Source organism: Gasterosteus aculeatus, chromosome 4 (assembly GCF_964276395.1).
Source record: "Gasterosteus aculeatus chromosome 4, fGasAcu3.hap1.1, whole genome shotgun sequence".
Taxonomy (NCBI): domain Eukaryota; kingdom Metazoa; phylum Chordata; class Actinopteri; order Perciformes; family Gasterosteidae; genus Gasterosteus; species Gasterosteus aculeatus.
In genome coordinates this window covers 11,267,176-11,282,724 of record NC_135691.1, presented here as the reverse complement: position 1 = coordinate 11,282,724, position 15,549 = coordinate 11,267,176, and the positions used below count along the sequence as shown (strand labels likewise).

Here is a 15,549-nt window from a genome sequence, read left to right as displayed (position 1 = left end):
TGAAGAGTAAAAAACACTTTGTGTCAAAGTCTGAAAAAGACTGGGTAGAATCAAAAAAGCAAAAAGGAGGCAGTTCAAGGAGAACGGATTTTATTTTCAATATCCATTGCAAAAAAATAAGAGGTGACACGGCCTGAAACAGGTAATATAGAATTTATTTTCAACCAGAAGTAGGAAAATACATAGGTCGGTGTAAAGGAAACAAGCAGAACCTGTTGTAGTCAAACGGCGAAAAAACAAAACAAAAAAAAAAACAGAACTAGTCCGAAGAGAATCAAGAGGACGGCTAAGTGTACAACAGAAAGCATTGTTTACCATTCAGTTTCTTTTTTTTTTTAAACGGGATGTGTTGATTTGAAAACAGCTGCCTTGATTTTTCATCTGGATCAATGGACATTCTACAACATTGTGCAAGTGTTTAGACATTATTCTCTTTTTTATTTTTGCTGGTATTTCATGAATGGTAAACAATAGTTGGTCCAGTGCATAAACACAGTGACACAGATCAATGTACTCAGCTGACTACAAATAGACAATTCTGATCATTGAACAACTACTAGATCAGCAGGGAGGGAGGGTGAGCAAATATACAAGATGGATGATGCATGGGGAAAAGAAACGGGAGAGCAGATGGGAGATGATTGAAAGCAGCAGCAGCCAGTCGAAATGACAAAATAGCTACGGCTTCCAGGTAAGATATTTTAAAAACCCACGTTGCATGGGTCTGAATGTTTACTGGGGATTATTGCAAAGTTGTAAAAAGATCAGAATCGGATGTCTTTTGAGAAACCAAATCCCGGCGTGTATGAATACGGATGCAAGTTTGTTCATGTGATTCAAGGGGGGGAAAAAAGGCCCAAAGTTCTTGATCTCCTCACAGCCCTGCAGTTGATGAAGACTACGATTGGGATTAAACAAAATAAACGCGAGTGGTTGGAAAAAGAAGTTGCTCTACAGGAGGACTACAAGCCGCTTTGGTGTGCACCATTACAAAGAGATGCAGCCTGGGAAAATGACTCTACACCTAAAACAACAACAACCTATTAAACACAATGAGACAGTGGCGATTACAAAGCTAACAAAGTGACAGCTCCAGCGAGCTTACAGGGGGACTCGGCTCAGCCAGTCGCCGCATTTTCACTCAAAAGTCAATAGTCCGGGTTTTAAAAAAGAAAAGAAAAAAAAGGGTGGGGAGCCGGGGAGTCAACAACCAAAGGGACTTCAGCCACAAAAGGCAATAGTAGCTAGCTAGTGTAACAGGTTTAAACACGGTGATGCACGAGAACAGAGCGAAATGGACTAGAAGTACTCAAAAGTCGTCACGGGACCATCGACGCGCCGCTAGGCTCCGCCCTAAAAACACATTTCACGCCAGCCTGAACCGCGGTTCTGGTACCGATCTGCGGCCACTAGTGAGACTGTCCTAAGCTAAAGGCACCAGTACTCTCCAGCCAGTGCCATGCAACACCCAAAAATAAAGCCGAGAAGCTAATTTAACAAAGAAAAAAAATCGAATAGGAATCAAGTTGAACACCGTGTGCTGAACGTCACTGGCGAGCCCTCCGCGCTTCACCTCACCAACTCGTCCACGCGACGTCCCAGCGGCATTTCAACAGGGGATTTGGTGTGAGGTGGAAATATATTGAGTACAAGTAAAAACAATGTAGCAAACATAACACCGTCTAAGAATTCATGATTTACACATCATAACACAATTCATTTTCTTTTTAGAAAGGAAACATGAGATACATCTTTTATTCACACTTTACAAAAAAGCTAACCTTTAAATCTAATACAATACTAATGCCATTCAGGAAAGAAAGAAAAAGATCAAACTGGACACATTTGTTTCCATTGGGAGAAAAAAAAACAAAAATAGGTTAAAAGACAGACATGTGGGGGGGGGGGGGGGGCAAATGGGACAAGAAACCTTGATCAGAGGACTAAACGTATACTTCCTATTAATTTGCTTCCCTCTTGCTTTAAAAAATGTAATGTCAACATACACATTAAAGTAAATTAGATCTTTATCTGCCAATAAGATGGACCGAGGAGTGAGGGGAGCTACGTCCGCATCTATTAGGCGCTCGTCGTCCGTGCACTTTTTTGTAAAGTTTTGGTGTAAAAAACAGGTCTGTTAAATTAATTTCATTTGCCGAGACGTCACAAATATGATTCGTCGCAACGTGCCGCCTCTCCGGCTTTCAGAGAGGAAAAGCTGAGCTCGCTGCCCCTCGTCCCTGGTTCATCCAAAAGCAGAGCAAACAGGCCCTCCCACCTCCGCCGATGCAGAGGGGCCACAGACGGCACCACAGCTTCAGTGACGAAGGTAAGAGCTACAGACCGGTCGAGCAACAGTTTTTAAAAAGACACAGCTTGAGTAATAAGAGGGGGGGGGGGGGTGGGGGGGGGGTCTGAGGTCGGGCATTAGAGGGCTTAGGAGATTTAGAATTCATGGCCGTGGAAGTAGCGACGGGCTGGATATTTATGGTGGTTCCGGGCGTGGAGCTGTGCCGAGGTACAAATAGGGGGCCGACAATCACTGAGTGGACTTACAGATCACACATCGCACTCGTGTTCCGTGAGGGGGGCAAAGGAGTCGGTGGAGAAAGCATACCTGATTAATAGAGCTCAATGAATAGGAAGAATATACACATCATCATAACATTGTCACAGCTCATAAAAAAGGAAATCAACATTAACAAAAAAATAATAAAAGGACATAAAATCTTCACAAGTGTCTCAACAGTATTTAAAAATAAAAAGGAGAAAAGGTTGTTCAGGCGTTCGTCAAATGTATATAGTGCAAGACAACGACAACTGCTACAGTGAGGCACGATGTTTTTCTTGTACATGAGGGATTAATAATAGTTGTATCGGTCACACGCCACTAGCGAGAGTGTGTGTGTGTGTGTGTGTGTGTGTGTGAGAGACGATGAACAGCTGTGGAGTCACTGCTGGCGGCGGCTCATCCGCGTGTGTCCTTGTCTGAACTGATGGCAGCGTTGTGGATCAATGGCTTTGTTAATGGGCGAGAAGCAACAGGCGGACTACTCTGCGGTCTGTTTACAATTGCAGCAATAGGCCGGCGTATCAAATCAACATTAAGGGGACGGGGGGGAGAAGAAGTAAAGAAAGAGAAAGGGTTAATAGCTAGGGAGTGCAGAGTTGTGACAGTGAACGCCTTGAACAACCTCTTCTTACGTCTTTTGTACAAGCTGGTAATATCAATTCATCTCAACATTAACTGGATAAAAATTTAGCCATAGTTTACAATACAATCCTTTTTTTTCAAATCTGATCATAATTTACTTTTAGTACAAAAAAAAACGCCAGAAAAGTCTTTTGTGGTTCATATACAATCATGTAAAGACCGAGTCTAGATTTCTATTCTGTACAAACACTTGTGGAAAAACCACAGCTTTTGTGTATGGAATTTATGGCTGGGGAAAGTCACTACTGGCCTCAGAGACAGTGCTACAGATCTGCCTGCAAATTACCTGTATTGTACGTGGAGTTGTGTGTTTGTAAGCTTGCATGTGTGGAGTTGGAGAGCAGCTCCACACAGTGAGAGGAATGCTGGTTTTTACTCCTGTGTACGAGCCATTACATGCTCCCTCTGCCTAAAAGCAACAGAGACAAAGAAAAGATTTTTCAAAGCCCCTTTATCGCTTTGCCCATCAGCCTAAATCCCTTGACCGAAGATGGGGGGGGGGGTACGCGGGAGCCTCGGCACAAGCCCGGCCTCACAACAACACAAGCTGGGGGTTAAAACAACCTGCAAACAAGATGGTAGCTGCCCTCAGTTTCTCACCATATCCTTCCGTTACAAAGCGACACCACGTAGAGCCCTGAGGAGAACCGGGAAAACGGAGTTCTCGGGAGTTCTGTGGGTTTGGTAGCTAATGCACCGGGAGGGGGAGGGAGTGGGGGGGGGGGGGGACTGGTAGCACCGTGGGAGGCCGGGATCACACGAGAGGCCTCAGCACCACAGAATGACCGCAGGATATCTCGCCTCGCTACATCCGCCCGTGAGGGGAGGGGGCTAAAAAAAGAGGCGGATCCGACCAGACAACATTCGACGCAGTTAACGAGCGAGTCCTAAGGAGACCGAGAAAGGGGGGGGGCACGAGTCAATGACGGAGGTCGGAGACTGACAAGGCTGCTGTCGTTGCTGGTTTCAAATTTATACAGGACAGACAGGCAGACAGCCAGGGGGGGGGGGGGGGGGGGACTTTCAGGCGAGCGGCGTCCCCTCGGCCACCGCGCCGCTTCCCCACGCTATAAAAACCAAACGGCGGCCCAACGTGACAAATCTAAATGAGTTACCATGCCTTCTGGTTGGAAGGACAGAAGCAAAGTGGGTGGGTAGATTTGAGGGGGGAGAGGGAGTGGGGGGGTCCAGAACACAAAACATGATAGACAAACAGGACTGAATCAAGCAGTTAAAAAAAGAACAAAAAAGAAAAACTGAGAAAGAAAAATATAGATTATCTTTAACATTATACGAAATCCCTGTCGGCCAGACCTCACTGTACGAATATTTTACAGGTTGTGTATTTGTCTCCCTCCCCCGGTATGGTGGAGGGAGGGGCTGGTAGTGGGAGGGAGGAGGGTCTGAATGGGAGAGGCTCCCCTCTTGGTGACGTGGCAGGGACTCACTACCTGCGTGCAGGCAGATGGAGCCCATTGACCTGGGGGGGCAGATTGGGCAGGAGAAGCTCCATCTGACCGAAGAGGGAGAAGTGGTCAGAGGGGATGTGGGGGTGTGGGCAGCCGCTGACATTGTTCTCTACGAGCCAGTGGGGGTCCAGGGGGCCCAGGATACCCAGCACGTTCAGCTGAGGCTTGGAGTAGAAAATGTAGTCGATGACACCCTGTGGAGAGAGGACAAAAGGGGGGGGGGGGGGGTCACCTTAAAGCAATACATTGAGAATATATCCCGCTCACGAAGCAGTGCCGGTACAATCACCTTGAAGTCGAAGGTGTAGTTGGTGTAAGGCATCAAGCCGTCCTCGTAGGCGGTCTTCAGCTTGAAGCCGTGGGTGATCCGGCCGTTGGACGAGCTGCTCTTGCCGTTGCAGTTGAATTTGGTCAGGCTGTCGCTGTAGCGGAGCTCCTTGAAGTCCTTGTGGGTGCAGTCCACCCCACCGCTACTGAGGTACTCCACCACGCCTGAGCAGACGGAAGGAACGCAGGAGCAGACTTAACGCAGCACTTTGCACAGATGGGCATTTCATGCAAAATATATATTTTTTCTTTTTCTATTCTATTTAAACATATAGATCCGGATAATATGATACTTCTCCCTCTAGGTAAATAAATACACCTTTGTTAACAAACAAGTGCAAGGGACAGCGGGGGGGGGGGGGTCTTAGCTCGGGTGACCAGACGTCCTCTTCTACCCGGACGCATTTTTTAGGTCTCGAAAAGAGGAAATGTCCGGGTATAAGAGGACGTCTGCTTTGTCTTGTGTTGCACTTGCTTGATGTTTGACTGTGTTTGGAAAATTGTTGACTTGCTAGTTTGTCGTAAACAAAGTAAGTTTAGCCGCTAGCAGACCTCCAACTCGCTAGCAGATCTCGTTAGCAATGTTAGCAAGCTTGGTAGAAAACGCTTGCATATTGATGCTAGTATTAAGTGCTCTCGAGTCGGCTTTTTTGTAATGTTATAGGGATACTTTTCACTAAACCTTGGAGTGAGACGTTGGGGGTGAAGCTACGGCTGACAGGGGGTGTAAGTTACGCTACGTGCAGCGAATCGGGTTATAGATGCGCCGTTTAGATGAACCAGCACACTTTTTTTTTTGCGTAATAAATTGGATGTGTGGCGTGAGTGTGTGTGAAAACATGGAAACGCGCGTGTCACACGGGGAAACCGTGAGAGTTGGCAGCCCTGTAGCTTTGTTGGCTAGCTTGACAACAACTTTTCTAACACAGTCAAACATCAAGCAACACAAGACAAAGACCCCAAATAAGTTCCTGAATAGTCCAGCAGAAATATATACATTCAAAATAACCTACAATTTCACTCATGTGGGCCTATATGATCATGAGGTCAGAATGCACACAAAATTGTACCAAATAATACACACGTGATGCAATAGGCTACATGCTAGTGGAGCCTGAGGCTGGATCTTCACCTAATCCTTTTTATTTTTAGTTAAGGAAACATGAATGTGAGAATATCAAACTATGCAAGTAAATAAAGAATTGTTCATCCCACAGACCGTCAAACAGATATCAGGTAAAAAAAAGGAACCTTACAGATGTTTTTATTTATTACTAGGGGTGTAACGATTCATTCACTGAATCGATTAATCGATTTATATTCCTGCGATCCAACTGAATCGATCTGTGTTCCGTAAATCGGCATTCCGGACGACATATATCAATTACAAATCTATTGAAATGTTACATAAACGATTGTATCGATACTTGGAAACTGCACATTGGATTTAAGCACAAAAACGGTATGGATGTGTGTTTGTTTTTTTAGCACTTTAGACATGTTAAACGTTACTCGATTCAGTCTGCCCGTCTGTGACGTCATCAGTACGCAGCGGCAGCTGCGCTTGACTCGGAACAACAACAAACACAGCGTAGAGGAGACGACTAAGAGCGAGACTTTTACAAACTAACTTATCGATCCAGCGTGTGGAAACATTTTGGCTTTTGCAAACACGGAGCTGTTCTAAATAAGTCAGTCGCTGTTTGTAGAATATGTAGAAGCCAAATAAAAAACCACGGAAACACGACGAATCTTTCCAGCCATCTACTAAAGCGCCGTGGGATTAAACAACGCCGACAGTCAGGACCTCCAGCAGCGTCACCGCTGCAGCAGCAGCAGGTAACTCCAGCTCTGCAGACGCCTCAGGTCTCGCCAGCACCAAACTCAACATCACAGTAACAATTGCCAAGTTTATCTGTAAAGACATGCGTCCCTACAATGTGGTTGAAATTCCGGGGTTCTGTGAATTGATCCAAACATTGTGTAATGTTTACATTGAAAATGGCACTTGGATAATACATTTGCCATTAATTGTTGTTTGCTTCTTTATAATATCCATAATTAATTCAAACCTGATTTCCTTACAAGAAACAACAGGCACTGTCCAGTAAAGTTACGGAATCGATTTCAAGTCACTGAATCGAATCATTCTAAATTAACCCAGATCGTCCATGAATCGAATCGGCAACCATGAATCGCGATTCGAATCATTGTTCGTGTTCGTGGGTCGTCGTGGCGCAGGGGTTAGAGAAGGTGTGTTGGGAAGGATTCCAGGCTGCCCCATGTTCCATGTCGAAGTGTCCCTGAGCAAGACACCTAACCCCTAATTGCTCCCCGGGCAAAATGTGAAATACCCATGGGTTTAAAGTGTAATGTAAGTCGCTTTGGATAAAAGCGTCTGCTAAATGAAATGTAATGTAATGTAATGTTGTTAAAATGAATCGTTACACCCCTATTTATTACTATCATAGATAAATATATTCCATTATCCTATTTGTGGTATCGTAAGTATCGGGTACCGTAATATTTTGGCAGGTATAGTATCAAAGTCATAATTTTGGTATCGTGACAACCCTACAGCTCCGTCAGCCTCACACACTCACCAGAGTCGGGCAAAGAGTTGAGGTCAGCGCACAGGACCAGCGGAATGGCGTTGATCTCCCCGGAGACGGAGGACAACTTGAGGCTGCGCGTGGCCTTGTCCACTATGTTCTTCACTTCTGACAGGAACATCATGGTCTGGACCAGCTTGACGTCGGAGTACTCGGGGTCCCAGTGCATGTGGGCGTTGGCCACCAGGAGCAGCTGCTTCTCCATGCCATGGAGGGACTTTCCACCTAAGGGGAGAGAAGCAAGCAGGGAGATGTCATACAGATAAGGAAATGAACAGTTCAACACCAGCAAGTCCATTCACAACAGGCGAGACGAGCCAAATCTTTGTGAGCCAAAGTTCAGGACGGCACGTCTACTCACAGGAGGCCTCCATCATCTCTTTGCGGACCTCGAGCAGCGTAGCTACGCCGATGTTGTCCTTGGTCATCACCCTGTTCAGCATGGCCTCCGAGCCCTCGGAGTTAGCCATGGCCAGCTGGTTGAACTCCACCGTGTGCTTCTGCACTGCGCTGAACCTGGAGATGGACAGGAGGGGGGAAGGCGTTGGAGGTAAATAAATGGATATAAAAAGAAGCACTGTTTATGATCATTTATTTTCACGCCTCATCGTCGAGCGGTCGGAGATACTTGTTACGTGTGTAGAGATCGTGTCGTGGTTATAAGTTTATACAACAATTGATAACCCACAATAAACGCTCTGCAACAGGGTAAAACACGACTCAATAGGTTGTAACACTGTATATTATTAAGAATTGCCCCACCGAAATGCATGCTGGCTAAGCTCGCCCGCTATCACAAGAGGAAGAAAGTCTGCATGAAAACACAGAACAAAGCGATGCAGGATGAACAAAGTGAGCCCAACACAGCTGGTGCCCAAACAGGAGCTTTGGAGGGCTTTCGGCAAAATCCGACGCAAGTCAGATCAGAAAACAATTCGTAGCAAAGTTTGTTGAGCCGCTGGTACTGCCAACACTAGCAGCCAGCTAACCTGCTAACAAACTAGCCGGTGAACAGCTGTTCCTTTTCATGGTCAATAAATGTGTTTATGTGGAACTATAACTGATACTGTCAGAATCTCAGAAATTACCGTGATATGATTTTTTTGCCCATACCGCCCGGGCCTACAAACAAGTAATTAGCAACAAATCCACAGCTTTCTCTTCACCCTTTTAAAAAGGGGATTTTGTTGTTGCTGCGGTTATAAACCCATTGTGTAAAAGTCAACGGTGCAGAAAATGATCTATAATGAACACAAAAAGTCCTTTCCCATAAACTTCTCCAGAGAAAACTACGTAAGCAAGCTTGGAGTCTAATTACGGACATTTCCATACGAACATTTGAGTCGAAGCACCTTCTGGTGGCGAGATCTATGAATATAATGAAAGTGACAACCAGCCCCGCTCTGCAGCTGTGCCCTTCAACCGCTCGGGCAGAAGAACCCTTTTAGACATGTAGGATATTGTTTTTTGTATATTTATTCACGTAATAGGGAACAGTATTCTCACAAAACACTGAGATAGCTACAGACTCATATTTTATTAATTGGTGACACTATCAAAATTCAAATGACAAGTAAAGCTATGTTGGAAAAACTGCGATAACGTTCCACCTTAGTACGACTCCTTCACTCAGAGGCACATTGTGTTCTGGGTCGTCTGATAATCAAGAAGTTTGTGCGTCGACGTTTATAATCTTGTGGTGACAAATATGATCATCTACGTCCGAGGTCGACTACCATCACAACACAGGGTTTTAGCATGTTTATCTTCCAGCTATATATTCCTGCTCTGAAGATGAAGACATTTGATTAGGCTTGGCGCATGACTAATATGTGTGTCAACTCGGTGTCCTGTTTGCAAACATGAAATATCCAGTTTTGATGACTTCACACCGATGTCAAGTGAGAATTCTTCTAACAAGCTATAAGAGCAAAGACATGCAGTTAAATACATTTCTTATGGAGGGACATTTATATTGTAACTCAGCTTCATCAGCACTATTCTATTGGCTATTAATTGACATTACAACCATGCTTTTATTAATAGCAGGCCAATAACAGTCACATGAATACAGTCAAGCTGTATTGTTTTTTTAGCTCACCCACACAAAGAGCCATATTCAAAAAAGTCTGCATTAATAAATTAAAAATGGTCATAATTTAATGATCACTTGTCCCATATACAGATTAAAACTGGACTCATCTACTTGGCAATAGTAACCAACCAATTTAGCATCATATTTTAAGTCTGACTCTAGCTGGACAGCTGAAAGCAGCAATGGCATTCCACACATGTCTTCCATGCAACTACAGTACCCACGATTCAACATGTGCATTAACAGTGGAGGTATTGGGCTGTGTACAAACCTTTCCCAAGGATTTGCCAAAACCTCAAAAACTTTAAAGTGCTAAATCCATGTTGTGCCCCTTTAATGCAAATTAAAATTAAAAGCTCAGGTTCATTGACAAAACTGACAGATCTTACAAAAGTGCTTTGTGGTATGACGCACAAGTAGCAAAGGGGCGGAAAGTTTCCGGTAAATTCCCGGAAAGTTTCCACTGGAATATTGGCTCGGGAATTTTGAAAAAAAGAATGCGCCTATGTTTTTTTGCAAAAGCATATAACAGAGAACTTAAATGTAGTTGAGAACAAGACTATGCACGCCTAGCTTAGCTGGACCCTGAATGCAGCTGGTTGGGAACATTGTCTGCCAGAAACAGACACGTAAACCAGTGGCGAATTTAGGCTGAAATTTCTGGTGGGGCAATTTTGTATGACGTCATGTCACCATCACAAAAATAGAGGTAGCTGATTATTATAAGCAGTAGGCCTATATAGACCGGCAAAATATGGTACGGGCTGCATTTTGAGTGCCAGCAGGGAACAGAAATCCTATCAGAATCAGGGAAATACACTAAAATAAAAAAATTGGGGGTGGGGGTGTTTTTTTTATTCAACGTTCATGTTTTTGCTGTTCGATGAAAGAATAAAGTTCTACTCACAAAATGTCAGAAAAGTACAAAATGTCAGTTTTTAAAAGTTGTATTATAAATGTTTGCATGCATGTCTGCTTATGACAAGGTAAATACAGTTAAATTACCCCATAATGTCCAGTTTATTCCCGCGGAAAGTTTCCAACTTTGAATATTCACGGAATTTTGCAACCCTGCGCACAACCAATGTTGAGAAGTGTGGCAGATAGCGTAAGTAGCTACGGCTGACTCATTAAAGCTCCACTAGCATACCAGACAACAGAAGCGTGACGCATGGGACTCTGTAAATTGGTATTGAACAGACTCAGTAATCATAACGGCGTGCTACTGTATAAAAGTAATCGTGTCGAAGATCAATCCAACCCCTAATATTCCGTCTAACAAAGCGCAGCTTCTAAAATCTATTACTGCAGGCGGTTTTACAGCAGTGAAAGCGCCGTCTGAGCACTGCAACAAACAGACCTTTGAATAGTCAAACCGGTTCGGTAGGTCGGCAGTGGTGTTTGCTACACCGCTCAACAAAAACAAGACGAAAAAAAAAGTACAAGCTTAGAAAACTATGATGGCACAACAACATCAGGAAGCAGCCTAATTCTATCCTCATGCAGTACCAGATATTGACGTGTTAACTGGATTCAGAGATATTCACAGAAAGAAATACACAAATCAGATCGAATAACTACATTTAACTTAAAAATATCAAATCAAATTATTTTATGAACTAATTCGGCAACAATATTGGGAGTACGTACTTATCGGTTTTGTAGAAAATCGCACAACCATCCACGTGTTTACGGTCCGACTCGGACATCGTCCTGGCTCGTGACTTTGGACTGAAGAACCCTTCGTATCCCTGCTCCTTCAGCTCAGGCAAGAAGAAATTGTAGTACTGCTCGGTCTCAACTTCCTGTATTCAACAGAAAGAAACGCGTAAGAACGGACAATAGGAGAGAATGACAGCAAAACATTTATAAAGAAACTGATCCTTCCAAAATGAATCTAATTAAACATTTTAGGATGCAACAAATACAGCATTTATTGGCGATCATTACATTTTTACAGGTGTTGCTTTTATCGGATTGACTTGTTTGCATTCTGCGGTGGAAACCTGAAGCTCTGACGTCTAGATCTCACCTGCAAACTGATGATGTCTGCATTGCAGCCCATTATCTCCTGCATGATGGATTTCTTCCTGTACTCCCAGTTTAGAGCCCAAGAGGGGCAGTAGCCGTATAGCTGACGCGTGGCGTACTTATCACACAGCACATTGTAGCACATCACAGAGAACAGCGCTATCGGGAGAAATGGACAAACAGGACAGAACTCAGAATTGCTGGAGAAGCTGATGATTTATTGCCTCAGATTATTATTTGTTTTAGTTGGGCTAGGGATATCGCCACTTGTTTAACTACTGGTCTTAAAATGAAATGACTATAATAAAGCCTAGATCAGTGCAGTGTTCTTTTTTCTGTCTATACATAGAAAAAATGCTTGTTATATGCAGCATTTGGCAAACATGGTCAATTTTGTAACACTTAGGGATCGGTTTAGTAAAAGGAGAGTTTTGACAAGACATCCAAATAGACTTTGTGTGGCTATGTAAAAGAGGTTGCATGCATGTATTCGTTTCTTCCAAAATCCTCCATCGAGGCACAATTTGACAGAGAAAAAAGCACATGAAAAGGTTCCGTTATCTATTCGAGCAATAACCTCAGGTGTGTCGTCCTTACCTGAGGGCCTTGTTCGGTCTGGTTCCTGGAGTGAGATCCATGACCGGGCTGGGGGCTGCTCCGTTGGTGCTGAGCGGAGAGAGAAGTGGTTTAATATGGTGACAACATGAACACCAGTCAAAAGATTAAGTTAAAGGCCCATACGCTGTTGGGTTCATAATTTCACCACCTGTATCTACTGGGGAAAGTTTTGAGGGTGAATATAAACTGGCAATGTGCAATTGCCTTTGGGGGGGGGGGGACTCACTGCGCTTTATAGCCCCTGCCAGATTGTCTAACAAGTAGTTGAGGAGTCTTCGCGTGCCATCTGGTTCCTGGTAGAGGCTCATGATTTCTTGTGCAAGTGGGTTTCCTGGTGATGAAAAAGCAAGGTGGGCTGAATCATTGCAGAGAGAACAATGGAATTTCAAAACTGGCTACAAAATACATTAATAAGCCACTCACCTTTCAACCCCAGTGTTTGTAACTGAAACAGTTTCCCCAATTCAAATGGCAGAACTCGCAACTGGTTGTTATTTAAAAGCAGTTCCCTGTGGAGGACGTAGGGAAACCAATATCAGAAACAATCCACCTCAATGCAATTCAAAATCTTTTCCTTTGCTACTGCAGATTTATTGTTAATGTGGAACTTAATGTGAAAGAAACTCAGCAGATATCTGACGGTTCTACGATTGATCAAAATAACACATGTTGCCAAAAAGGGCAGTGCCAACGTGTGAGTGCCAAAGTTGGTTTCAAGATCAACCCGTCACAGCTACTCGTTGCCATTGGGCCAGAATTACGGATTAAATACAAACCAAACTCACTCACCTGAGTGATACCATGTTGCCGAGCTCTGCCGGCAGGCTCCTGATCTTATTGGAGGAGAGATCCAGGTACACCAGGTTGTTTAGTTTGGCAATGTCTGGTGGGATGCGTGACAGGGAGTTGTCAGCAATATGCAGGGCAGTCAGATGGGTGAGAGAGAAGAGGGCTTGGCTGAGACTCCTTACTCGGCCTGCGGCAAAAGAAACACGGACGGGAGAATTAAATCCAGCTAACCAATTATTTACTCCCCTTTCAATGAGGGGGGAAATGTAGAAAATAAATGGTTTTCTATTAGTGTGAATGATTAAGATGATGTTTAGGCATGAGTGTAAGAAAGCATTGTGTTCACAGAAAACCAAGAAAACATGGACAAACAAAATCCTGTTAAGACAACAATTTTACACTGACCTAGTTCAAACCTAGCATTACGTTATTTAACAGAAAATCAGCTAGCAAACCACTGGAATATAAGCCAAATATTTGAATTGATTTGGGAGAGGAATATCTAGAACAAACAAGTACTATTGAGTTTGGACTATTGGTCAAGCGAAATAAGAAATTTTAAGATGCTGCCTCTGTGGAACTATTTTACATTCAACACGGTTGTTATGCCAGTGACCAAAGCCTGTAATAAACAAACAAATGCATAGTGTAAAAAAAGTCATGTGCATAGTTCATATGAATAGTGACAATTGAGTATTACGGCAATTTTTGTGCAAGACCATTTGACTTGATTAATCAAATGAGGCATGTATTCGTCAGACTTGAACTTCCTGGTACCGCGCATGCAGGGTTTCTTACATTTGGGAGTTTAATAGAAGAGAACCATGTTCTATTCGTAATATGGCCGGTTGAAATGTCTGCTGTGCACAGGCTTGTTACATGTGACCAGGAAGCGTTGATACATAAAGACACTACTTTACCTACGGAACTACAAACTCACCACTGATTTCCAGCTCAGCCCAGTACGACTTCTTCCCGTTGGCTGCCTCCTCGGTTGACATTATTGTGTACATCCGCCTGGGATCCGGCGGGTCATATTTTTCCTTGGGCATTCCTATAACACTGCAGAGACAGTTTGATTTTCAATATCAGGTCATGGAGTGAGTCAAAAGATGTCCCACATGACTTCAGTTGAAAGGCATTCAAGTCATTTTCTCTACATACTAAAGCTGGAATATTGTGAGGTTAGAGGGAACTTAACTTCGTGTACATATTAGCTACACAGGTAACCACATTAAATAATGTTAACAAATGTACACATACAAAACAGAAGACATTAACCTTTAACCCCCACCGTTCAGGGAGCAGGTTATTAACTTAATTAAGGCGAGACATTACTTGCAATTGTTTATAATACAACTAACTTTCAACTGCTTTTTACAGAGGCTGAGATTGCATTAGAGTCAAGTTACGTTACATAACAAGCAGAATTAAAATCAAAAAGGTAACAATAAATTTCACGTTTAACTTGGCAAACTAGAATAGACTAAAGCTTCAATTAACGTTCGGTGAATATCGGATATTAAACTGCATTTAGAAAACGAGTAAAAATAGCCAACTCTCGCTAAAACTAGACGACTTTTTCATTTCGTTGTCCCTAACTCATTAGCCTAGCTTAACCCCAATAGGTAGCGTTAGCGATCAAACTATACATAACAAACGCTAAATAGCTAAAGTTAGCTTGCTAACTAGCTAGCAAGATCGCAAACGAACAAGCGAAGTAACGTTACGTGATATAACGTTAGTGCGATTAGTTAATTGTCCCTAGCATCGTTTGCGAGTAGGTTAGCTAAAAAGAAACACAGCTATATTAAAATGTACTACACAATTGATGTTTACATAATGGCAAAGCACTGACTTACGCATTTACACAAGGCCACGAAACAGCGCACTAACATTAGTTAAGTTAGCTGCCGCTAGCTAGCAGCACAAAAGCCAGAATTGGCTAGGATGTTGTAAACTAAGTGAACGAGCTCCCTACGCTACACAATGGTGGGCTTGCAGGAAATTGTGAGCTATTTAGCATAGATTGAGGTAGCATGTTAGCTTTTAGCTAACATAGCTCAATTACTCGAAGCTGAGAGACTACCTATCCAGATAAGTCCTGCTTCTAAAAATGACCACATTGCTTCAAACATCTAGATAAGAACGCCGTGGCATGTCTGACTACTATTCCGGTCAAATCAGAATGATTTATTTGCTTGTACCTGCAAGAGCATACCAAATCGCGAGGACGACTGCGTGTTCTCTTTTGTTTTCTAGCTACTTCTCACTCGCTTCCGCTGCTGTATCATGGCGACTGTTGGGATTCTTTTTTTCTCTCTCCGTCGGAAACAGCGGCCGCTCCTATTGGTCAGCGTGCAGACGGTCCAACCAGCTGTTGAGCTACATACA

The 15,549-nt window shown here is 43.5% G+C and overlaps 1 protein-coding gene across 2 annotated transcripts; it reads right to left on the bottom strand.

The window, feature by feature from the left end:
* Window positions 1-1,719: 1,719 nt before the first annotated feature.
* On the bottom strand, window positions 1,720-15,518 carry LOC120817393 (CCR4-NOT transcription complex subunit 6-like). Of its 2 annotated transcripts, none has more exons than XM_078102218.1 (12): window positions 15,363-15,518; window positions 14,096-14,217; window positions 13,156-13,342; window positions 12,790-12,875; window positions 12,593-12,697; window positions 12,346-12,414; window positions 11,750-11,907; window positions 11,368-11,522; window positions 7,984-8,138; window positions 7,614-7,847; window positions 4,973-5,175; window positions 1,720-4,877 (listed from the first exon to the last, which is right to left on the bottom strand). In XM_078102218.1, the coding sequence occupies exons 2-12, from the start codon at window positions 14,205-14,207 to the stop codon at window positions 4,662-4,664; spliced, it is 1,680 nt and encodes a 559-aa protein (XP_077958344.1). In that variant the 5' UTR covers window positions 14,208-14,217; window positions 15,363-15,518; the 3' UTR covers window positions 1,720-4,661. The 2 variants fall into 2 exon arrangements, with proteins under 2 accessions (XP_077958344.1, XP_040029510.2); XM_040173576.2 differs by having other exon boundaries at window positions 15,377-15,481.
* Between the last annotated feature and the right edge of the window lie 31 nt (window positions 15,519-15,549).

What these genes read in the sequence shown, in the direction of transcription:
- LOC120817393 (XM_078102218.1), bottom strand. Translation starts at nt 14,207, where the DNA reads ATGCCCAAGGAAAAATATGACCCGCCGGATCCCAGGCGGATGTACACA. An exon ending in GGCAACATGGTATCACTCAG is followed by an intron (nt 12,876 to 13,155) that starts GTGAGTGAGTTT and finishes CGTCCTCCACAG; the next exon opens with GGAACTGCTTTTAAATAACA. An exon ending in CAACTCTTTGCCCGACTCTG is followed by an intron (nt 5,176 to 7,613) that starts GTGAGTGTGTGA and finishes CCGTCTGCTCAG; the next exon opens with GCGTGGTGGAGTACCTCAGT.